At 38.2% G+C, this 25676-nt stretch overlaps 1 protein-coding gene across 4 annotated transcripts in view; it reads right to left on the bottom strand.

The window, feature by feature from the left end:
• agla (amylo-alpha-1, 6-glucosidase, 4-alpha-glucanotransferase a) overlaps positions 1 to 25676 on the bottom strand; it is a 103345-nt gene that overhangs the window by 72259 nt on the left and 5410 nt on the right. For all 4 annotated transcript variants that reach the window (XM_073062759.1, XM_073062760.1, XM_073062761.1 and 1 more), the window contains exons 3-13: positions 18704 to 18911; positions 16977 to 17146; positions 12966 to 13169; positions 9142 to 9323; positions 7600 to 7735; positions 7374 to 7491; positions 6764 to 6866; positions 6555 to 6652; positions 5012 to 5151; positions 2304 to 2491; positions 180 to 303 (exon numbers count right to left, since the gene is read on the bottom strand). In XM_073062759.1, coding sequence (XP_072918860.1) covers positions 180 to 303; positions 2304 to 2491; positions 5012 to 5151; positions 6555 to 6652; positions 6764 to 6866; positions 7374 to 7491; positions 7600 to 7735; positions 9142 to 9323; positions 12966 to 13169; positions 16977 to 17146; positions 18704 to 18911 — 1671 coding nt within the window. The remainder of the gene's footprint in view (positions 1 to 179; positions 304 to 2303; positions 2492 to 5011; positions 5152 to 6554; positions 6653 to 6763; positions 6867 to 7373; positions 7492 to 7599; positions 7736 to 9141; positions 9324 to 12965; positions 13170 to 16976; positions 17147 to 18703; positions 18912 to 25676) is intronic.

Raw genomic sequence — 25676 nt, 5'->3', positions numbered from 1 at the left:
TGCAGGGCTGTACATGGTGACATATCTGTAGTTTATTAACAAATTCATTTTAAACTTTGAACCATGCCACCCTGTGATTCTGTTAGCAATAATATTTTTCATACCAAATGCACAGCACAATTTAGACACACTACACTGGCTATAGTAGAACAATGAGCTCATAAGGCCAACATGCTTACCTCGTATTAAGGAGCTTATGCCCAGATTGGTCACAAAGACATTATCCATCTCTTCACTTCCAGTGAACAATTCTGCCACAACATACAAATTAGGTCTCAGTCTTCTAGCGGTGTCCAGCATGTACTGCAATAAAATAAACAAGAACCAAGATAGGGAAATAAAATAGGAAAGTAGACAAAAAAAAAATCTAAACTGGGCAAAAAGCAAGATCAAAATCAAGTAATACAAGGAGACCAAATACTTAGCAAAATAGATAAGAAGTGATTTTTTTGACAAGTTAGTAAGTTGTTGAAAAAAAACCCAAAATAAAAATCAATGTCATTAGGTTTAGCAGAATCAATTAACATGATTAAATGATTCCCACAATATAAAAGTAGAATTTGCATGTCAGAAAATTAATGGAAAGAATTCCAATATGTATTCTTTAAAAGGTAGTCAATACTTCCTTAACTCACAATTACATACATCAAAGAAACAATAAATCCCAGATAATTGGCAAGGATTATATCTCTATTACTGTAGGGTATGTGTTTGTCAAAGTAATTAAGCCAATATTTCTGGCAGATAGTAACTTATTTGCAAAAACATGTTTTTAAATAAATTCTAACATTAAAGCGTGGTGTCATTGGCCAGGATATAAGAAAATGTGAAAGCCTGCCTAACCGTAGACTGGTAGCTTTAAAAATGTAATGTCACATAATTCATTGCAATAAAGAATTTCAGTTTAGCCTTTTGATTCATTATTTATTAAAGTACTCTTAACCTTTAAAAATATGCAACAAATTCAATTCTCTAAAAAGCAATAAATTTGATTAAAATGAAGGCGAAAACCAGGCTGACTTTATTATATTTACTGTCAAGTTGAAAAGAGTTGGTTAATAAGCTTTACAACTTTATTCACATGACTAGTAATTACTATACATATTTTTGTTTCCATTTTACCTTCCTTTCCTTCACAAAAACTGCACTTTGAAAATGGAATTGAACTGTGATTTGGATCTACTGTCCCTTTAAAAGAAGTCCCAATTTGCTACATTATAATTTACATAAAACTAAACATAAACTTCAATCAATATTTATAGTAATTTTTTATTCCCCATACTTATCAACTAAATGTTTGTACAATGTAATATGGCAATGCAAATTGGAGCACAACTGTAGCTCTGGTAGAACAATGTTAAAGACTATCATTTTACCTGCAAAATAATTCATAAATGGAATATTAATTTCTTTTGAATGAGGCACAGATATAAACATTGGATTAATCCAGTAGCACTAGTCAGTTAGCTAAGGATTCATTACAATCCCTGAAATGGAGATCACTCATGTACTATATAATTGGTTTAACGTAGTTACTTGGAAGAAGCACCTTTAAAGCAGACCTATCCAACTTTTGGCTGCAAAACTATATAAAAACTTCAGCCACAATAATCCAAATCTTGACATTATGGATATTTTGCCCCATTTGTAAAACTTTAGCCTTACAAAATTGAGGCACGACTTATTTTAGTATCAGTTGCTAATAGAGGATAAATCTCTCAAATGGGGTCCAGAATCCAGATTTCTTTACTTATGTGTAACTTAATGTTGCCTCTTTCCTAAAGGCCCTCACCACAAGAGATATGTACGCAGTCAGCCAAAAAGAATTCGGAGAAGCATGCTTCATAGAAATCACAGAAGGCAAATGGATTAGACAAGATGGCACCATGAAGACAATTGTGTTCTAGACGGACACAGTGGCAGAAGATGGTGTTTTGCCTGATCATCTGCTTGTTTCTAAACTCCAAAGGCCACCCTTTGGTGCCAGTGTTTGCTCTAGCACCTCAAAGATGCGAGAGTTGTCAGTAAAATGGCCACTGCAATTTGTCCTGGCCGTAGGAGAATCGAGATGGTAGGGATGTGGAGGGTGGTTCCTGTCTGAGTGGGTGGGTATGAATTGTGGAAATTATGGATGATGCATCAATTTACAAAAGATTTGAGTGAAGATAGACCCAGCATTTTACAAACAATTGGAAAAAAAAGTCCCAAATTAAAACTGGAAACATCGTTAAATGTGATCTTGCAACACATTTCAGAACATTTTATAAACAATAGTCACAGACAAGAGAATGCTTTATTTGTACCTCAGCAACATGTAGTGGTGTTGAATGGCAGTTGTCTAACCGCACACCATGGAAGATTTTGGCCGTTATTTCTGTGTACTTCTGCATGTGAGCCCAAAGGTAGGGGCAGTCTTCTGGCTTCCTTCCATATCGTAATTTAACACTGTCACCCCAACAAATTAATTCTCTTCTTAGGTAGACATTAGAACCTATGACAGTAAAATACATGTTTATGATAGCTACTATTTTGAATTATTTGCAAACACCTTGTAAACAAATAAGTTTATGGTATTTACATTAGAAGCCAAAGTATTTATTTATTTATTGAGAATAAATAAATAGGCCCTTCTGACCCTTTGAGCTGCACTGCCTAGCAATTCTCTGATTTTTTTAAATCCTAGCCAAAGCACGGGACAATTTATAATGCCCAATTAACCTACCTACAAGTGCAGCTTTGAACTGGGGGAAACTGGAACACCTGGTGGGAAACCCCCGTGGTCACGGGGAAAACATACAAACTCATTACAGGCAGCAGCGGGAATTGAATCTGGGTCACTGGTGCCAAATAGCGTTGTGCTGCCCACTAACTACGTGCCGTGCCAAGCTAATGTAAAAACATTTACAATTCTAAAATAGAAGGCTTTGTGGTTCAATATATTCAACCTTTAGAGGATCTCATCACATTATTAGGTCTTCAGAGATCTTTGATCTTATGTAAATTGGCCTGCTCAACAAAGTAAATGCATTCTAAATTATTTATTTAACTGGTTTTCTTCCTCAGTGAATATTTTCCAAAATAATTAGATAGCAAAGCTCAATTAAATGGACACTGCATCATAATTGTGAGGTGATAACTGGTCACAAAAAAAGTTGAAGAGTATAGTCATGGACTTTTCAGACAGCAGGACTGTCATGGCCTTGACATCATCAAGCATTGCTTCAACAAATTTGATGATGCCAAAGCAGAGGCTGGGTATGGTGGTGGTGAACAGCACATTCAGGTTTTAAACTCCCTTTAAATGTGAAAAAATGTGGAAACTCCAACATGTAACATTGGTCAGGGAACTGCAAAGGAAATATCTAAAAGTCTACTTTTACTGTCTGGGGTCAGTGAAGGATGGCTCATAAAACAGTTACTGATGCACTACATCAAATAGTGCAAATCTTAAATACAATAATCAATTATTGGGAGGTGTCATTCTAGTGCAGCTGGAGATTCCATTAAATATTACCAGTAATTTCATAAGGCACTAATGAATTAAATGCCTCTATGAAATAGAAATATATTTTGGAAAATGTTACACATACACAAGGAATATTGTGGATTCCAAGGCACTTCAACTTGGAAATCAAGTAAATTTACGTATTTTGCATAGGTGCGTTATCTACTTATTGTTGGCCGGAAAAGGTAGATTTTATGAAGAGAGCTCATTTGCCTGAGCTTTGTCATTGGCTCGACATGTCTGTAAATGGAAATAAATAGAGCCCAGCAAATACGGCTGAAAATGGTTTGAATCAACCCGACTTTAAGAAAAACAACAGAAAAGACCTCAGATTCAAGTCCTCATTTGGGAGAAGGGCAATGAGCTAATTTTGCCTGCAAACTTAAGCCAGATTGAGGAGGGTGAGTGGCATAGGCTAGCCTGATAAGAAGGAACCTTCAAAGTTGAAAGACAAGGGTGCAAAACCCATGAGAAAGAGACTAATAATGGAGTATCTCAGATTTTGAAGTGAAGACTCTGGAGACCAACTATCACGGAAGTGAATGAGCCTATGTCAGAGGTTTGAAGATTAAGTCGAGATGTAGAAGCATCCTTAGCAAATGTTAACTCATGATTGACTGTTTAGGGAAACCTTGTGAGTGTGGGTACAGGCAATTAATCTTGTATCTAAACAGCCTGATTGGCATGCCTATTTATAAATGAATCAATAAAGATAACCAATAGTTATAAAAGCAACACACACAAAATACTGGTGGAACTCAACAGCTCAGACAGCATCTATGGAAAAGAGTACAGTCAATGTTTTGGGCCATTTCAGTCCTGCTGAAGGGTTTTGGCCTGTAACGTTGACTGTACTCTTTTGCATAAATACTGCCTGGCCTGCTGAGTCCCTCCAGCATTTTGAGTGTGTTGCTTGGATTTCCAGCATCTGCAGACTTTCTCTTGTTTGCAATAGTTGCACAGATCCTCTCAGCACCTAACAAGCCATTGATGTGGAGTGCAGGAATACCTGCAACATTATGAACTATATTAAATATAATGTGTATCTTTACAATGCATATATTCTTATTGGTAACCAGTTAAATATTTTAATTCCCTAATTATATCATTCTTAGAGTAATTATAAATTTAAGTTAGATTTCTATTTCATTTACAATGTGCATTATAAAAGCCAAATGTATAGACATAAAAGCAAAAGCATAATAAGCAACATTAGGTATAGCAGCTTGTCATTTATAAAAAAGGAATCAGGAACAACACCGTGACCTTGAGCTGAGAGAAATATTGACCAACAGTCCTCCATTGCACAGAAATTAAAGCCAGAATTTGGAGCAGTTTACAAAACAATTGATGGCGACACACAGATTCAAACCAAAACCGACTAAACATTACTCCTTGAGCATGTTTATTCTGTGACCAAGTGGTCTATTGGTTTATACCACTTTACCCCAATTGCTTCATCTTTCATTACATTTTTCCATCTTGATGCAAATATAATTAATTCACCTGGCTCTGCAAAATTTCTTAAAGGGTCATCACCCATGACCCAGCCATTGTGGGCCATGAAATACACAGCCTTTTCTGGCTGATGCATCATCAGCTCTTCCTCTTCTAAAGACATGTCTTCAAAATCATATGTAAAGTACCTATTTGTAAAGTAAGCATACAAATTCAACAGTTTTTTACTAGAAACATTATTTAAGTTTTTATATGGTTGAAAACAGTGCAGCATTAAAATTTAATGCTAACTTTTCCCATGACAAATATTCATTATCACATAATACCCGAAGGCAAATCATAAGTACATAGTTTCTAAGTGGGGGGGGGGGTTCACAAAGAACAGCCCCACATTTCAGTCTGAGTCTGGGACCATGCCAAGTGGAGTGTGCTCTGTGAATCATCAGTCAGATAAAATTGACTTCTTTCCTAATAATCTTAAATGTCAGAATTGAAAGTTGAATGTTTAACACACTGTGCCAAGTCCGTTTTGAGGAGGTATTTGAACACTATGTCACCTCTCCAATAAGTACAATATATCATCAACAGTAGCAATCTTTCCATATGAACTGCAGGATACAATAGGGTCTTTTAAGAGCCTCTTAGATCACAAGATAAAGGAGCAGAAGTAGGCCCTTTGGCCCATCGAGTCTGCTCCGCCACTCCACCATGAGCTAAACTATTCTCCCATCTAGTTCCAATTTCCGGCATTTTCCCCATATCCCTTGATACCCTGACTAATTAGATACCTATCAATCTCCTCCTTAAACACCCTCAATGATTGGGCCCCCACAGCTGTATGTGGCAACAAATTCCATAAATCCACGACCCTCTGGCTAAAAAAATTTCTCATCTCTGTTTTAAATGGGTACCCTCTAATTCTAAGACTGTGACCTCTTGTCCTGGACTCACCCACCAAGGGAAACAGCCTTTCCACATCTACTCTGTCCAACCCTTTCAACATTCGAAATGTTTCAATGAGATCCCCTCTCATTCTTCTATACTCTAATGAATACAATCCGAGGGCCGTCAAACGCTCCTCATATGTTAGTTCCTGCATTCGAGGAATCATCCTAGTGAATCTTCTCTGAACTCTCTCCAACATCAGCACATCCTTTCTAAGATAGGGGGCCCAAAACTGCACACAGTATTCCAAATGGGGTCTCACCAGTGCCCCACAGACCCTCATCAACACTTCCTTACTCTTATACACTATTCCTCTTGAAATGAATACCAACATAGCATTCGCTTTCCTTACTGCCGATCTAACCTGGTGGTTAACCTTTAGGGTATCCTGCATAGATAGGTACATGAAGCTTAGAAAAATATAGGGCTATGTGGTAGGGAAATTCTAGGCTGTTTCTGGAGTAGGTTACACGGTGGGCACAACATTGTGGGCCGAAGGGCCTGTAATATGCTGTAGATTTCTATGTACTATATTTACAGCATAAATCTAGTAATAAGCAATTAATAGAAACTTTCCCAACAATAATGTAATTCTACCAATAAAAAATACTGTGCAAGTTTATGCTTAGTTATTTATTCAGTGTACCTGGTTACTAAAGGATCTTTTGCTGTAATGGGTCCAAGTTTGGGGCCATGGTCTGCTAAGCGATCATAGCTTATAGTCCCCAATATGCAGTTAATAGCCTGAAAGTACATAATTCAGTATTTAAAGTGCTTGTAACAAAGTAATGTGCAAAAGATATGAAAAATCAATAGGGGATGTAGGAGAGAGGCAAAATGTCAAGTAAGATCTACCTGTTCTTGATGATGATGTACTTCTTGATAGCGTTCCATATTTAACTCTTCCATTCTTCTAAGCACCCAACCACAGCATTCATCTATCTCATTAGGACTATTGCTTCAGAAAGCAAAGAAGAATAATTTGCAAAATAATAGCTATCGAAGAGCTTCTAATTGCAAATTTCATGATTTTGAGCTACAGTATTTTACAAGCAGTGAAGTAGATGTTGATATTGTTTACTGCAATGGGACAGCCAAACTTTGTCTGAAAGGTCTCAAAGCTCCAAAACAATGTTAAACATCCCATTTTGGGGAAATGCCTGTCATAGGGTGAAGGCCACACAGACACTTCCTTTACTCTCCCCACTTCATACCCTTCTATTGTCGAATCCCAAATTTTCTCAGATCTCCTCAAATGCTACTTGACCTTGGGCATTTTTCATTTTTATTTCTGGTTTTAGAAATCATGGTTGATGGATTCATATTGACCAAGATGCCAAAAGAACTCACTTTTGCATCACCCAGAATTGTAAATTAGGTTACATTTTAAACAACAAAGAAAGAATAAACTAAATGTGTGGATGTTCTACATTTCCAATGAGTGAGAATGGCTTCCATAACTTACCCATGAGGTACAAACATTTTCAGTAATAAGCTCATATTAACACTGCAGCCAAATCTTTTAAATTCAGGGTCCTGAATAACCTTAAGCGGCTGTTTAGTGTCACAGTTTGTCTTCTCACCTCAAAAAGAATGAGAAATTTTTAAATTGTTAGCTATGCAAACTAGCATGTCTAACAGTAAATTCTGTAAAAAAAAACAGGGAAAAAAATTTCAAACTGTTTTTGTACATGCTAATTGGCCTTCCGCTGTACCGTGCAGGAGTGCTTTGCGGAAGTCAGCAACAACTTTTTTAACGTTCACTTGATAGAATTCCCATAACCGTAGTTTAGGATAGATTTCCTCCCACATGATTTGACGAATACACTGTCAAAAGAATAAACATTATTAAATTCTCTTTTAGAAATTTATCAAATGGACAACCTTAGCTTGATTTGAATGCTGTACTTAACTACTGGTGCTACATACAGGCTTTATCCCATCTTATGTTTTCTAACCAAATTGTTGAAATTATTTCTACTTCATGCAGGTACCTAGGTTTTCCATGATTTCTTTCATGTAATATACCACATCAATATCATGCAGAAGAAAGTTACACACTCTAACTCACCGAGGGTTAAAGTAGTTTTGTCTGAAATATTTACAGAATTAATTAGTGGCTACCTAATATTTATGGCCTCTAGGTTGGTACTGTCCATTGACAAAACTTGCCTGTGTATGGATGTGATGATTTGCTTTACAAGGTGAACACATAATAAAGTGGCCAGATTTGTGCTCTTCTGCTGAAGTCCAAGCACTTTGCGGTTTGACAAGTTGTGCATTCAGAGATGCTCTTCTGCACACCGCTGTTGTGACACGTGATTATTTGAGTTACTGTCTCCTTCCTGTCAGCATGAATCAATCTGGCCATTCTCCTCTGACCCCTCTCATTAATACGCCATTTTCTGTCACTCACTGGTTGTTTTATGTTTTACACACCAGTCTCTGTAAACTCTAGAGACTGATGTGTGTGAAAACCCCTGGAGATCAGCAGTTTCTGAGATACTCAAACTACTCCATCTGGCACCAACAATCAATCCAGGGTCTGAGTCACTTAGATCATATTTCTTCCCCATTCTAATATTTGGTCTAAACAACAACTGAACCTGTTGACCATGTCTGTATGCTTTTACAGATCATGTTGCTGCCACGATTGTCTCATTAGATTAATGGGCAGGTGTACAAGTGTATCTAATAAAGTGGCCTCTGAGTATACATGCTACTTACTATTATAATATCATCAACTTTATACAAAATATTTTCACTACTTACTGTGCAAGTTGTGTCAAGATTGAAAGCTTAAATTCTTGAACATTGAAATTTACATAATTCAACTCCCCCCCAATGTTCTAAGTAATTGGGGACATTATCTTTATTTGAAACACAGGACAGGAAAAGTTGCTAAATTCATGACAGTTGTATTTCAGCATATGCTTTTATGGCAACAATGTTAATTTCATTTTGGAATTGGTAGGGGGAAGCTTTGGCCAAAATGCCTGTTCCTTATTCCAAAAATGTTAATTTTAAATTTTGGGATAACGAAGAGATTTTGGCCAGAGATCCCCCTACCAATTCCAAAATAACATTCATTTTCCCTTCTTACAAACCTGCCAGATGAGAAAATCATTAATTTTTTACTGAGAAGTATTTTTGAAACAAACAGTTACTTAACCTTTACAGCAGAAATGGTCAAGAAGGAAAGTTGTGGCAAGTGAAAGTCATCTTGTACTTACATTAAGGTGGTCTCCATTTTGAATAACAGCAGGAAGTCCTTTATTCTTATATTTTCCTTTAGACACATCAACAGAGAAATGCCACAATGCTTGGTCTAAAAGCCAAGCTGGTTTTAAATGGGGGGAATTCAAAATGTTGTATGAACATTCTGGGTGCTTCTTCAGCCAAATACTATTGGCAGCTATTGAGACGGGAAAGAAAAATATGAACAGTGCACAACATTGTTTATTGATATTAGAATGATGAAATAGGCATGAAGTTCATTGTACCTTTTCTTCATGTTAAATACGTAATCGGAAAAATGTTATCCGACCATAGAAAAGTAACAGGGGCAAGACAGCATTCTCATTCCCCCTCCCGCCCCCCCAAGAGGAGGCAGACAAAATATTTCACTCTTTTACCTGAACCTCATTTCTTTCCTCACTTTCTTCTCTTGGGATATAGATACAATATAGAGTTATAGAATTGTAAAGCATGAAAACAGGCCCTTCAGCCCAAAACATCCATGGAGACCAACTTATCCACTTGAGCTAGTCCTATTTCCCTGCATTTAAGCCCATATCCCTCCAAGCCTTCCCCGTTCTCATATCCATCTAAATGTCTCTTAGATATTGTAATTGTACCTACCTCCACTGCTTCCTCTGGCAGTTCATTCCATATTCACCATCCTGTGTTAAAAGTTGCCCTCAGTAATCCTTAGTCCATCCTCTCTCACAAACCTATGTTCTCCAGTGTTGGATTGCCCTACACTGGGGAAAATGTTATGGCTGTTCACCTTATCTATAGCCCTCATTATTTTATCAAGCTCTTTAAAGTCATCTCTCAGCCTCCTACACTCCAGAGGAAAAAAATTCTGACTTATCCAGTCTCTCCTCAATGGCCAAGCCCTCCAGCTTAGTGACATCCTTTCTACAGCTTGTCAACAAAAACAGCACACGGTTTTCCCAGTACAATCTCACCAACAGAAAATGCGTTTCACGTAATAATGAAAGCAATTTTAAAAAAAATCTACTGATGAATAAAAAGCCAAATGCGTTAGTGCTTGTTTATAGTTAATCTATAATTTTAAGATTGGAGGACTCAAATTAATTATATTCTTTAAACAAGTGTTAAATACTAAACAAATGGCCTCTTATCATCTTGTTTACAACATCCCAATAAAATGATTTTTCAGTTCTTAATTGTGGCTAAGTACATAAATAAGAAACAAATATTTTCAAATATCAATCTTAGTGTTTCCTGTACAGTTCAGAAGAAACAATTTACAAATACTAATTCTGTTCAGGAAAAAAAAAGCTCTAGTACATAACTAAATTGCTCTTGTCATATGAAGATCAGTTCTAACTTGCCATTTAAAAAGCCGAGTATCAAATTAATGCAGGAGTCTGACCTTTACCAAAATAAAACAAGGTCGGTGTCTGAAAGCACCAACAGCTTCGACCATCTCCTAGTATAAAGTACAGCTCCTGACATAGCAAAAATGAAATACTGGAACTTTAAATAGCTGTATTCCCCTTTGACATTTTAAGCCACCTCCTATAGACTACCACTTTGAATCTAATTATTAAATGGAAGTCTTGATTTTTCTCTTTATAATTGTAAGATTACCTTTGTTTTGGAAATTCAAGTCAGATAGCAAATACGGCAATGCTATTTGATCTTGGGTCATAGTCACAGAGCAGTTATTGCACTAATAAACCAGAAACTAGAGTTCAAATACACTAATGGCAGCATTCCCATGATGGAGAACGGTTGTATTGTTAAGCTGGCTGCTACAATGATACAATGAGTGGCGTCTCTGCACTATAATCACTCAGCTCCAACTCATTACAGTTCAGTGAGTGGATTCCATTCATTCCACAGATTTATGCCAGCCTATTACCAACATGTCCTTCTTCTGTACTCACTGAAACCTACTGAATGTTGAAAAGACCTCGATAGAGTGGATATTGAGGGTATGTTTCCTAGTGTGGGGGAGTCTAAGACCAGAGGGGACAGCCTCAGAATAGAGAAGCATCCATTTAGAACTGAGATGAGGAATTTCTTGAGCTAGAGAGTGGTGAATCTGTGGAATTTGTTGCCATAGGTGGATATTGAGGTCAAGACTTCATGTATTTTTAAGGCAGAGGTTGTTAAGATTCTTGATTGGTCATAACATGAAGGGATGTGGGGAGAAGGCAATAGGCCGGGGCTAAGAGGGAAAATGAATCAGCCACGATTAAATGGCAGAGCAGACTCGATGGGCCAAATGGCCTAATTCTGCTCCTATATCTTATGGTCTTATATCCTTTGACTGTTACTTACTTACCGATGCACGTTGATACATCACTTAGTGCTGCTACCTCAGAATTCCCACAACCTGGCTTATTCTATGGAATACCCTCTCAAAGGCTCATTTATTATCAAAGTACAAAACTCTTGAGTTTCTGCGTTTTTCCGGGTTGCCATGAAACCAAGAAAAGAAAAGTCAGCACTATCATCAACCCCCAAATGCCTCTTCCTGCACAAAAACTGAGCAAAAGGTTTCAGGTACATCAACTCACTAATCCCTCCTCCTGCATAAGAAACCGAAACAAAATAGATCAGCCACATTGGCCCCCAAATCCCTTCTTCCACGTCAAAAAACGCCAAGAAGACTGGGCAAAAAAAAACAACCCACATATATAAAAGCTAGAAGACATAAAGTCTACAGACCAAGTCCACAGCCAAAATGCAGAATAAACCTGGGCAACACTCTCTGGGTGCAGTGGCAGGCCCTCCCCTCCTCAGTACAGAACAACCGATCAAAAGGCAAGCAGGCGGTGCTCACCCCCTGCACTCACTTTGATGCTTTAATCACCCTTGTCGCTTTGATCGGCCAACAATGGAAGCTATAATCAGTGAAATGGTGTCAAACACCGGCTCGTGTGCCATCCTGCAGCCTTCTCGCCACAAGGCGAGCTCGTGCTGCTTCTGCCTCCCAGAATCCTCACGGAGACTGCGGAGCGCTGAAGCATCCAAGCGATCTCCAAGCAGCAAAACACAGGATCCAATAGTTCCAGAATCACATTCAAGATATTGCATTCTACCACAGCCGCTAAGTTAACAAATTTCATGACATATGCCAGTGGTATTAAACCGGATTCTGAAATAAGTAGGATAACTGGATGGTATGGCATTGCTTTAAGAGCTGATACAGATATGAACTATGGCCTATTTTATGTCATACTAAAATATGAGAATAATGTGGTCACATTCCAGACCTAGAAATACAAGTCTAGGAGCAGGTTGCAATCTTCAAAATTATCCCTTTATATTCAGTTTGCAACAAAGAATGCAGGGTCAGGTGATGATAGAAAAAGAACACATTTTCTACACAACATCTTTAGTTTATTAAGTCCAACAGTCAATGCCATTTGGTTTTTATCTGGGATCACCCAATTTAAAAAATCAGAATGCGTTTTTAAAGCATCAACAATTAAACTGTCCACTCACTGTATTTATTACAACTTCAAGTTTGTAAATGCAGTGTATTTAGGAAGTATTAAGACTCGATAAAGACCAAAGTGCATTCCAGGTGCAGTGGGCCTTTCTCACACATTTTGAGAATTATAATTCAAAAACAGATAGCTCGATAAACACAATACAATATGTGGGAAGACCGTACTACAGGAAGTTTAGGCCTAAGGAATTGCATGGTGTGAGGTGCAGTTGTTGATTCCTTCCAACAAAAGTGACTGACTTTGCAGATAAATATTGTTAGCAAAAGTTAAAGCTTAAGAAATATCTTCTCTACTTTGTGAGCCTTCTCCCAACGTAACGAATTTGACAACTAATTCTGTACCTGTGTGATTGTAGACGACATCTGTTATGCTGAGTACATTCCATTCATTCTTTAACTTATCAACCAGCCTTGCAACATCAGTCCAATTGTAAGTTTTATTAGGACGAGAAAACTCAGGGTTGAATTCCAACTGGTCAGCCAAGGAATAGCACGATCTGGATAATCCAAGAGTTTGTGTCGGGGTAAAATGGATCATATTATAACCTGTTAAAAAGAGCTATCATGTTGAATGTATTCAAATAATATAGGGCACCAGATCAATGTTAAGAAACCTAAAACACTTCAATTCCGGTTTACTACCATTTTTGGATAAGCACCATTTAACAAGCATTATAAAAGGAAACATAACATTCCAATACCGTCGAGTATTTATGAACTGATTAGTTAACCTCTTCTGGCAATGCTATTAATTCAAAGATCAGTGCTGATCAGAAGTTCCCAGGCTTTCTTTGAATCCCGCTGGACAAGTAGACATCTGCCAAAGCAAAATGCTTAACAAGACACAACAGAGACAAAGGGAAAGAAGATTTGAATGAACATGACACATTATCTTATTTGGAATTTGGAAATCACTGTTTAGAAAATTAACAGCTATATACAAGTACAGTTTAAGATAGCCAAATAGTATAAAAAAAAGACAACATTCATTTCCAAATAGTACATGCTCTCAGTAAAGTCAGAAGATCCTTGCCGAGGGGAAAATCACACTGGTCAAGTTTAGAACTAAAGGGAACGACAACGGTATATAAAAGATTGGTATTTAAAACCACTCAGACCAGAGCCCCCATAATTAAATGTTACAGAATGAACATTATTTATTCAATGATACAGCATGGAGTAGGTCCTTCCGCATCTTCAAACCACACCACTGCAACAACCTCACAAACCCGACTAACCCTAACTTAGTCACAGAACAATTTACAATGACATCTTTGGAACGTGGGAGGAAACTGGAGCAGCCGGGGAAAACCCATGCAGAGACTCCTTACAGAACGTCGGAATTGAACACTGAAACACCATGGGCTGTAAAAGCATTGCATTAACTGCTATGCTTCTGTGGTACCCGTAACTGCAATAGGAAACTTGGAATCAATCTACTTTGATACAGCTTTAAAATACAAAGTGAAAGGTTGAAGGACACTCCATTGCATGCACAAAGTCAGCTGGAAATAGAAGTAGCTTTAAACAGGTGGACTTTGGATCCCATTTTTAAAAAAATGGAAATGTTGGTTGGACCTTCAACAGAAACTCCAGCGGATTTGGAACTTGCTGATAACCTCCATGTCACATTTGGAGCTGCCATAGAGAGGTATTCTGTATACATACTTGGATAATAAATGTAATGGTACTTTAAATGTACTTTGAATTACTATAAACTGCAAGTTATTATTTTGAAAATTCACTGTTTTATTTTCTAGAAATAAGAATGAATTATCATATCCAAGCAGAAGTTACTTTAAGCACGAGTTTGCATTATGACAGTATTCTGTTTAGAAGTTCTCTGCTTTGAGATTCTTTCATTTAGTATAGTAACAGTCACGAAAAACACAAGCAAACACAGGAAGGCTAGCTATTCAGAAATTTGTTAAAGCGCCAAGTGGCTGCACAAATGAAAATCCAATGTTTAATATGGCAAAATAAAATTTGTTATTTTATAATAACTTGATATTTTATATTTGATACATAGTTATAAAGCAGGCCAATATTTTATAATAACATAAAATTATTTTATAATTATAAATTTTTAATTTATAACTAATATGAAATATTTTATAATTATTATATTAATGTAAATGTTTTGCATACATCTTCTAATTTTTTCCCCTAAATTAAAAAAGTCACTTTATAGGTGCTTGTGTGATTGACAACTACTGTACATATGGTACACGGTGTACATACTGTACACGGTGGTCAGCAGCACAGGGGCGCCGCAGGGAACCGTACTCTCTCCGGTCCTGTTCACCCTGTACACATCAGACTTCCAATATAACTCGGAGTCCTGCCATGTGCAGAAGTTCGCTGATGACACGGCCATAGTGGGGTGTGTCAGGAATGGACAGGAGGAGGAGTATAGGAAACTGATACAGGACTTTGTGATATGGTGCAACTCAAACTACCTGCGTCTCAATATCACCAAGACCAAGGAGATGGTCGTGGACTTTAGGAGATCTAGGCCTCATATGGAGCCAGTGATCATTAATGGAGAATGTGTGGAGCAGGTTAAGACCTACAAGTATCTGGGAGTACAGTTAGACGAGAAGCTAGACTGGACTGCCAACACAGATGCCTTGTGCAGGAAGGCACAGAGTCGACTGTACTTCCTAAGAAGGTTGGCGTCATTCAATGTCTGTAGTGAGATGCTGAAGATGTTCTATAGGTCAGTTGTGGAGAGCGCCCTCTTCTTTGTGGTGGCGTGTTGGGGAGGAAGCATTAAGAAGAGGGACGCCTCACGTCTTAATAAGCTGGTAAGGAAGGCGGGCTCTGTCGTGGGCAAAGTACTGGAGAGTTTAACATCGGTAGCTGAGCGAAGGGCGCTGAGTAGGCTACGGTCAATTATGGATAACTCTGAACATCCTCTACATAGCACCATCCAGAGACAGAGAAGCAGTTTCAGCGACAGGTTACTATCGATGCAATGCTCCTCAGACAGGATGAAGAGGTCAATACTCCCCAATGCCATTAGGCTTTACAATTCTACCGCCAGGACTTAAGAACTTTTTAAAAGCTATTATTAATGCTTTTTGAGATAGTGATTTAGATGCATATCATATTTTTTACTGAGTTAAGTATTGTATGTAATTAGTTTTGCTACAACAAGTGTATGGGACATTGGAAAAAAAAGTTGAATTTCCCCATGGGGATGAATAAAGTATCTATCTATCTATCTATCATATTGCTAAGAATAGGTTTTGAATTTTTATTAATTGATCATTAGTGGGAAAGAGCTAAGAGGGGTTGGAGTAAACTCAAACTCATTTATCATTTGGAAGCATAAATGGAGACAAACCTGGTGATAATTCCGTAAGCTTGAAATACAATTACTGACTGATAGAATTGTAGGTACAGATATCACAAAGAATAGGACAGAATTAATTAATAAACTTCTTCAAACTCATCACTGGCAAAGCTAATATGGTGACTCAAAAGGCACAAATATTTACAGATTGGATAACTAAATGCACAGAATTACTTAAGTACAAGAGTTAAAACACATGACTAAATGTATCAGCATCTGAAAGAAATGTAAAGTATTAATGTTTCTGTTATTTCATTTCGTGACAACTACGCAATGAAAAGAATGAGAAAAGTGCACAGTGCATAAGCAGTCATGTTTTAATTGGAAAGATGGGGTAGGGAGGGGAAAGCACGATAGACCAAACATTTCTAGGAAATTAGCTTTGAAGGTGGTGACCATCTTGAAATATTCTAGTTCATCTGGTGAAGGTATTCCCACAACATTGTATAATACAGTTCTAAGATTTAGACTCAACAAAAATGCAGGAGTTAAAATGTTTTTCAAAGACAGGATGGTCACAAACTTGGAGGGGAACCGGCAGTTGGTGACGTTACCATTCACATGCTGCCTTTTAACTTCTTGGTTATAGAGATCACAGATTTTTAAGATGTTGTCAGTGTGACCTTGATAACTAACTGGAGCCACGGGGCAAAGGCACTAGATTTTAGGGGTGATGAACGTGATGCCAATCAAGAAGAGCTCTTTTGTTCTGGAAGGTGTTGAGCTCTCCAAGCATTGCTTTACAAAGTTTATAATGATCTCAAACAGAGCTAGAAACAGAGACAGGTGAGAAAGTGTTTTCCTGAATTCTATGTAATAGTCATAATAGTTTAAATAAAAGAAAACTCTGCCCTCAACCAAAGACATTATCACCTTCTATCACTTTTGACTTGTTTGTTTATATTGCAGGTAAATTATGATATAAATCACTTCAAATTACAGCTATATTTCATAACATTGAACTAATATTTAGTACTTGAATAAGTTTTCTTTACCTGAAAGTTTGGCAACTTTTAGCCTATCCTCCCATTCATCGAATGGTCCCAAACATTTGGACAAGTAAGTCACAGCACATATGCAGTCCAGTGGTAGAACTTCATTGTTACGTCCAACGCGTAGTATAGGATCAACAACTATAAAGCCTGAACCACCCTTTTGTTCGTTTCTTTAATTAAAGAAAAGTTATTCAGTAAGTCATTCCATGTTTCCAATTGTACATAGAAATAAATTGATTCCTGGGATGTTGAGATTGTCCTGCGAGAACAGACTAAGCAGAATGGGTCTATACTCTCAAGTTTTAAAGAAACATACAATTCGCATGAAGGTTAGTAGGGAAAATGCAGGGAGGATGTTTTCCAGGCTGGATACCTAGAATCAGAGTTAACAGCCTCAAACTAAGAATAAAAGTAATAATAGTTGGTTTATTATTATCACATATACTGAGGTACAGTGAAAAACTTTGTTTTGCATGCCATCTATATTGGTCTTTTCATTACACTGGTACATCAAAGTAATGCAGAAAAAAAAAGCAACAACAGATGGATTCAGAACTGAGAATACAGGAAACAAGTCTTCCCCCGAGGGTGGTGAATCCTTGGAATTGTGGGCTGTGGAGATTTATTTCACAAAAAGTTTCTACAGATGTACTGTGGAAAGCATTTTAACTGGCTGCATCACAGTCTTGGATGGTGGGGCCACTTCACAGGATCAAAGTAAGCCTGGTCATCTCCATCATGAGCACTAGCCTCCGTAGCACCCAAGACATCTTCAAGGAGTGATGCCCCAAAAAGGTGGCGTCCTTCATTAAAGGACCCCATCACCCAGGTCACCCCTTGTTCTCACTGATACAATCAGGAAGGAGGAAGGGAAACATGAAGGCACACACCCAATGATTCAGGTACAGCTTCGCCATCTGATCTCTGAATGGACATTGAACCCATGAACACTACCTCTACTTTTTTTTTTAAAATTCCTACTTTTTTTTCTATTTAACATATAATTAATACTTACTGTAATTCAGTTTTTCTCCTCTATTATGTATTGCATTGTACTGCTGCCACAAAGTCAAAAAATTTCATGTCAAATGCTGATTCTAAACTTGATTCTGATTTACTGAGCATACTTAGATCAATAGATAACTGGATATTATGGAAATAAGGGAGTTAACACAGGAAAGTGATAGCCAGTTAAAAGTTACGCCATCATTTTTAATGGCAGAGGAGGCACAACGCCTACTCCTTGTTCTATTTCTCTTTGTATTGCAAATATGTTCTACACACACACACATATATATATATATATATATATACACATACATACATACATACATACATACACACACACACACCCTACCTGTTTAGGAACAATTTCTACCCCTCCACCATCAGATTTCTATACAGTCAATGAACCAAGCTATGAACACTACCTTACCATGGTACCTAATTTTGCACTACCTAATTTGTTTTATTTATATAATATATATATATAATAAAAATATATGTATTAAAATTGTAATTTATAATATTTTATGTATTGCACTATAATGCTGCTGTAAAACATAGACTTTCATGACATACATCAGTGATATTAAATCTGATTTAGATTCTCTCAGCAGCCTTAACAGAGAGAACTGGAAGGACAACACTGATTATAATTGTGAAATCATTTTTAATAGGTTAATTGATTGCTTATGAATAGGAAGGAAATATTCATTTGAGCTCACCCATAGGTAAAATAAAACTGAAATGATCCAGAAATCTGAAGATTGATTGCACAGAATTTATCAGAGTCATCTCCTCCTGTTGTATTCTGCCACTCAAGTATATGAAACTGATGACGGTCAAAGATTCCTTTGTCAACTGGATAGCTTGTGTACACATGGATATCTTTTCCTTGTAAAGATGGACCAAGCCGAAACTGCAGCTCATACCCTTGAAGACAAAAGATAAAACAAGTGTTGCTTTGGTTGAAAATAATCTGTCTCATCAGGCACTCAACCAGATTAATTGTCTTAACAGCAGAATTAAATGAGTGAATGAATTGCACAGTTTTGCAAGTGATTAAGAAAAATTATCAATACAGTAATTAATTTTAACATTTTGGCCAAATAGAAATCAAATTTCTTGATTTAAAAAAAACAGATACATCTTCAGAGCACAATAGGTGGTTATTAGCCTATCAAATGCAGCTTGGCTGCACAACAACAAATCTAACTATTTGCATGCTGCTCCCCATGCAATCACACCCTCTCCTCACATTCCTATATTCATTTCATATTCATCCAGCTCACTTTTACACGTTAGTGAATGCACCTCGAACAATTCTGCCTTTAAAATCTAATCCTATGAAAGGCACACAATATGGTGTATCAGGCATACAATGTGTCAATCCTTGAAAAAAATTTCATCCCTGTGGCTCAGAGGCAATAATTCGCATTCAGCATCACTTGTGCCCTCAGGACATACCAATGGAATTCACAGTTAAAATACTTGTTAAATTCAACTCCATGAAAATGTGGGAAATGCAGCTCTCAATCAATGCACGATAATGTACAGCAAATACAAGTTCAAGCTTATGATCATATATATGTGTACTGTCAAATTAAATCACAATCCTACGGACCAATGTGCGCAACACAGCATGTATGACTCAAAGTAATATTACCACAAAAAAAGTTACCAAATAATAACATATTCCAGACTAACAACCTCTTTACCCCCACCCCATTATCAACTTAAGTGAATGTTCTTCACTTAAAGGATGATGAGTCTCTGAAATGGTGAGTGGAGGCTCACCATTGATTCTAAACAGGTATTGGTAGATGATTTATATATACATCTATCAATGGAATGAAGGGATATAGAGGTAGATCATGATAATGGTGAAAGTTCAGCAATCATTTCTTTTGGAACCTAACCTTTACTTGGTCTCCAAGTCAAGACGGCACCAGCGAACAATCATTCCTCAGGTAACACCTTCCAGATAGTCAAACTGTTCAATTATTTAACTTTTTCTACACCTTCTGCTTGTTCTTTTTGTCTTGTTTGTGTTTCATAAGAACATAAGAAATAGGAGCACGAGTAGGCCATCCGGCCCATCAAGCCTGCCCCACCATTCAATAAGATCACGGCTGATCTGTCCATAAACTCAGCTCCATCTACCTGCCTTTTCCCCATAATCTTTAATTCCCCTACTATGTAAAAACCTATCTGCTTCTTAAATATATTTAGTGAGGAAGCCTCAACTACTTCCCTGGGCAGAGAATTCCACAGATTCACCACTCTCTGGGAAAAACAGTTTCTCTTCATCTCCGTCCTAATTCTTCTCCCCTGAATCTTGATGCAATGTCCCCTAGCTCTAGTCTCACCTACCAACGGAAACAACTTTCCTACTTCTATCTTATCTATCCCTTTCAAAATTTTGTATGTTTCTATAACATCCCCTCTCATTCTTTTAAACTCCAGATAGTATAGTCCCAGACGACTCAATCGCTCCTCATAGGTTAACCCCTTCATCCCTGGAATCAACCTGGTGAACCTCCTTTGCATTGCCTCCAAAGCCAGTGTATCCTTCCTCAAGTAGGAAGAACTGCACACAGTACTCCAGGTGTGGCCTCACCAGTGCCCTGTATAGTTGCAGCATGACCTCCCTGCTCTTGAACCATAGAACACTACAGCACAGTACAGGACCTTCAGCCCTCCATGTTGTGCTGACCCATATAATCCTTTAAAAAAAGTACTAAACCCACACTACCCCATAACCCTCCATTTTTCTTTCATCCATGTGCCTGTCCAAGAGGCTCTTAAATACTCTAATATTTTAGCCTCCACCACCATCCCTGGCAAGTCATTCCAGGCACTCCCAACCTCTGTGTAAAAAAACTTATCCCTGATGTCTCCCCTAAACTTCCCTCCCTTAATTTTGTACATATGTCCTCTGGTGTTTGCTATTGGTGCTCTGGGAAACAGGTACTGGCAATCCACCCTATCTATGCCTCTCATAATCTTGTAGACCTCTATCAAATCCCCTCTCATTCTTCTACGCTCCAAAGAGAAAAGTCCCAGCTCTGTTAACCTTGCTTCATGTGACTTGTTCTCCAATCCAGGCAACATCCTGGTAAATCTCATCTGCACCCTCTCCATAGCTTCCACATCTTTCCTATAATGAGGTGATCAGAACTGAACACAATACTCTAAGTGGGGTCTCACCATTGATTTGTAGAGTTGCAACATGACCTCTCTACTCTTGAACTCAATCCCCCTGTTACTGAAGCATAGCATCCCATAGGCCTTCTTAACTATCCTATCAACCTGTGCAGCGACCTTGAGGGATGTATGGATTTGAACCCCAAGGTCCCTTTGTTCATCCACACTCTTAAGTAACTGACCATTAACCCTGTACTCAGTCTTCTGGTTTGTCCTTCCAAAATGCATCACCTCACACTTATCCAGATTGAACTCCATCTGCCACTTTTCTGCCCAACTCTGCATCCAGTCTATATCCTCTTGTAACCTTTGACAACCAACAGCTCCATCCACAACTCCTCCAATCTTCGTGTCATCCGCAAACTTACTCACCCATCCTTCCGCCTCTACATCCAGGTCATTTATAAAAATCACAAATAGCAGGGGTCCCAGTACAGATCCCTGTGGCACTCCACTATTCACCAACCTCCAGGCAGAATACTTTCCTTCTACAACTACCCTCTGCTTTCTTCCTTTAAGCCAATTTTTTATCCAAACAGCCAAGGTTCCACTTATCCCATACCTCATGACTTTCTGGATGAGTCTCTCATGAGGGACCTTGTCAAATGCTTTGCTAAAGTCCATGTAGACCACATCTACTGCCCTACCCTCAACAATTTCTTTTGTCACCTCTTCAAAAAACTCAATCAGGCTTGTGAGGCATGATCTTCCCTTCACAAAGCCATGTTGACTATCCATGAGTAGATTGTACTTCTCCAAATGCTCATAGACCCTATCCTTAAGAATCATTTCCAGTAGTTTGCATAACACTGATGCAAGAGTCATGGGTCTATAGTTCCCAGGTTTCTCCCTATTACCTTTTTTAAACAAGGGAACTACATTTGACATTTTCCAGTCCACTGGCACTTCCCCTGCAGCCAAAGAGGATTCAAAGATCATGGCTAATGCTCCTGCGATCTCTTCTCTCAATTCCCACAACAACCTGGGGTGTATCATATCCGGCCCTGGGGATTTATCAATCTTAATGTTTTTAAGAAGATCCAGCACTTCTTCCTTAATCTCCATATTGTCCAGCACACAGGCCCGCTCTACTTCAACCTCATCGTGATCAAGATCCTTTTCACTTGTGAATACTGAAGCAAAGTATTCACTTAGGACTTCCCCAACCTCCTCCACCTCCAGGCACATGTTGCCCTCTTTATCCTTTAGCGGTCCCACCTTCGTTCTCGTCATCCTCCTATTCTTCACATACGCATAGAATGCCTTGCGGTTCTCCTTAATCCTACATGCCAAGGCCTTCTCATGCCCCCTTCGAGCTCTCCCAAGTCTTTTCTTTAGCTCCTTCCTGGCTGCCCTATATTTCTCATAAGCCCCTCCTACTTCCTGCTTCTTATATCTAACATATGCTTCCTTTTTCCTCTTGACGAGTTGCCTCACAAGTTTCGTCAGCCACGGTTCCCTTTTCCTGCCATTTTTTCTTTGCCTCAGTGGGACAAACCTATCCTGAACCCAGCTCAAGTGGTCCCTAAACTTCTCCGACATTACTTCTGTGCTTTCCCCTTTGAACATCTATTTCTAATTTACTCTCGCTAGTTCCTGCCTCATCCCTTCAAAGTTAGCCCTTCCCCAGTTAAGCACTTTACCATTTTGTCTGATTTTATCCCTTTCCATAGCTATGCTGAAGCTAAGGGAGTTGTGGTCACTCTCACCAAAATGCTCCCCCACCAAGAGGTCTGTCACCTGACCAGGTTCATTACCCAAAACTAGATCCAGTATAGCCTCTCCTCTCATCGGCTGGTCCACATACTGTGTCAATAATCCTTGTTGAACACACCTGACAAATTCAGCCCCATCTACCCCCCTTGCATTTTCCAATTGAGTTCAATCCCTCTAGCAATAAAGGCCAGCATTCTGTTTGTCTTCTTAATAACCTGTTGCACCTGCAAGCCAACTTTTTGCGATTCATGAACAAGCACTCCCAAGTCCCTCTGCACAACAGCATGCTGCAATATTTCACTATTTAAATAATAATCTGCTCTGCTATTATCCCTTCCAAATTGGATGGTCTCACATTTATCAACGTTGCATTCCATCTGCCAGACCTTGGCTTCTATCGGTTTTGGAGACTATTGGAGCCTGTGATGTGCAGTTTGAAGTTCGATCAAGTGTTCTGGTGCACTGTTATCCCTGGAGCAGACTACGAGCATGGGCTGCCTCTTGCAGAAGACCACAAATGGGGCATGGGTTTTTCACGTGGGGGTGTGGTGTTGATGTCTTTTCTTTCAATGATTCCTGTGGTTTTCCTGTATTTCATGGCGATTTAGCGCAGACAAATGCCAGAGTTGTATTGTACATGCATACTTCGAAAACAAAATGAACTTTTGAACCTTTGCTGCATTTCCTGATCTCATCTATCACAAGGATATCCTCAACTCCGCCATGTACTGTCCCAAACCTAGATGCTAGAGGAGGAGGGTTGGGCATGGGGCTACAACCCCATCCTGTAAAAGAACAGCGTTACAGAAAGTTCTGAAGACCTCATCCCTGGGACAGAAAGGATCTTTGATGGGCCACATCCCGGACAGCCTTTCAGTCTTTCCAGGACAGAGAACTCTGCCGAGCAGCTGTTGGCCACCTATGCCCCAGTAGGGCTGGTTGGCTTACAAAGTAGTAGTAGTAGTATATTTCTTGGGAAACGGACAAGACCTGTGCATGATATGCCAGATGTAGCCTCGCTGTGGCTCTATAGAACTGTATCAATCTACTTGCAATGAAGGCCAAACTACTATTTTTCCTATTAATTGCCTTTTGAGATTGCACAGCAAGTTACAGTAATTCATATACAAGTATACCCAAGATTCTTCTGAAAACTTACATCTTTCAGTGCCTCACCCTTAACAATTTTTTTCTTTTTTTTTAAGCAAAGCAAAAGAATATGCATCCTTCCATTTTAAAAGCCTTGTTCACTCACCCAGCCTGTCTATATCCAAGACTCCTCTCTGCATCTTGCTCAGTCAACACTGTCACCTAGGTTTGCATTATCAGCAATCTAGGTATGTTACATTGGATCCTTTCATCCAGATCATTGAAAGAGGTTAGGTATAGCTGGAGGTTAGCACCAAATACTATGGTATTTTTCTAGTCACAGCTTTCCGAGCCAGAAATTACAGCTTTATTCCTACTGCTTTATTTTGACCATTAATTAATTCTCACTCCACACCATTAACCACAAACTATGTGCTATAACTGTGCTTATCACCTGAGGTAACATCCAATAGAATGGTCTTCTGGAAGCACAGACGCATCCAACAACTCAACTATTCTGCTGGTTTCAGTTCCAAAACAGTCAGATTTGTCAAGGAAATTTTAGTTATAAACTAAAGACAACTCAATCCAACTGCACTATTATTTTCCAATGCCTCTTTGTCACTTACATAATAGGTCGTAGAATTTTTTTCAAAGTACTGGCACCAAGTTAGCTGATCCACAATTCCATGACTTTTCTCCCCTTCCTTTCTTAAATAATCAGATTATATTTACTACTTTCCAATTTGTGAGAACTGTTATAGGATCTATGAAAATTTGGATAATTGGTATGTATTTGACTTTCAAAACTATTTCATTGAAAATCCTGGGATGAAGGTTATCAGGTGCTGGGGACTTAAAGAGCTTTGAGTTCAATAATTCCCACAGTACAAGTTCACAAATGCCAATTTCTTTGTGTTCTCCATTTTCTCTAAATCTGTAGTTCTCCACCATTTTTAGGAAGTCTCTGCTTCTTCCCTTGAAGGCTGGCCACTTCCTGAGACATTATCTATTAAACATTGAATCATACTAATGGACCATGATGACTTCTATGATTAATTTCTCTGCCATGTTCTTATCCTGTCTCATTCATTATGGAAACATTAACTTTTGCTAATCTTTTCTTTCATTGATAAAATATAGAAACAGACTGTAAAAGTTGTTTCATTGTTTCTCACTGGCCTGCTTTATATTAAAAAAATCTATTTCTCCTTTCCTTAACAATGTCTTGATTCTCTTTTGTTGAAACCTGAATGTTTTCCCTATTTTAAAACTTTCTGCTTCTGAAAAAAATACATTTCCTTTAATTCAGTACCATCCTTGAATCCTCTTCATAGCCAAAGCTGGATCACTTTTCCTGTTATTTTGTTTTGCCTTGAAAGAAATGAATATGATTTTAAAACTATAAGTCAACTCCTTAAAACTTACCTATTGTTAGGTTACTATTGTACCTTTTGATTTAGTTTCAAAGGACTTAAAGTATATTTATTATCAAATTATGCATTCAGTGTACAACCATGAGACGAGTCTTCCCACAGTAACAAAACAAAGAAAACCACAGAACACAAAGAAAAACATCAAACAATTCCACGCAAATGGCAACTAAAATAATGAACATAAACACAGAATATAAAACGTAAAAACAAAAGAGTCCATATTCAGCTCAGCTTTGATTCAAAGCCCCCC

Source organism: Hemitrygon akajei, chromosome 12 (genome assembly GCF_048418815.1).
Source record: "Hemitrygon akajei chromosome 12, sHemAka1.3, whole genome shotgun sequence".
In the NCBI taxonomy this organism is placed as follows: domain Eukaryota; kingdom Metazoa; phylum Chordata; class Chondrichthyes; order Myliobatiformes; family Dasyatidae; genus Hemitrygon; species Hemitrygon akajei.
This window is presented reverse-complemented; position numbering and strand designations above follow the sequence as displayed.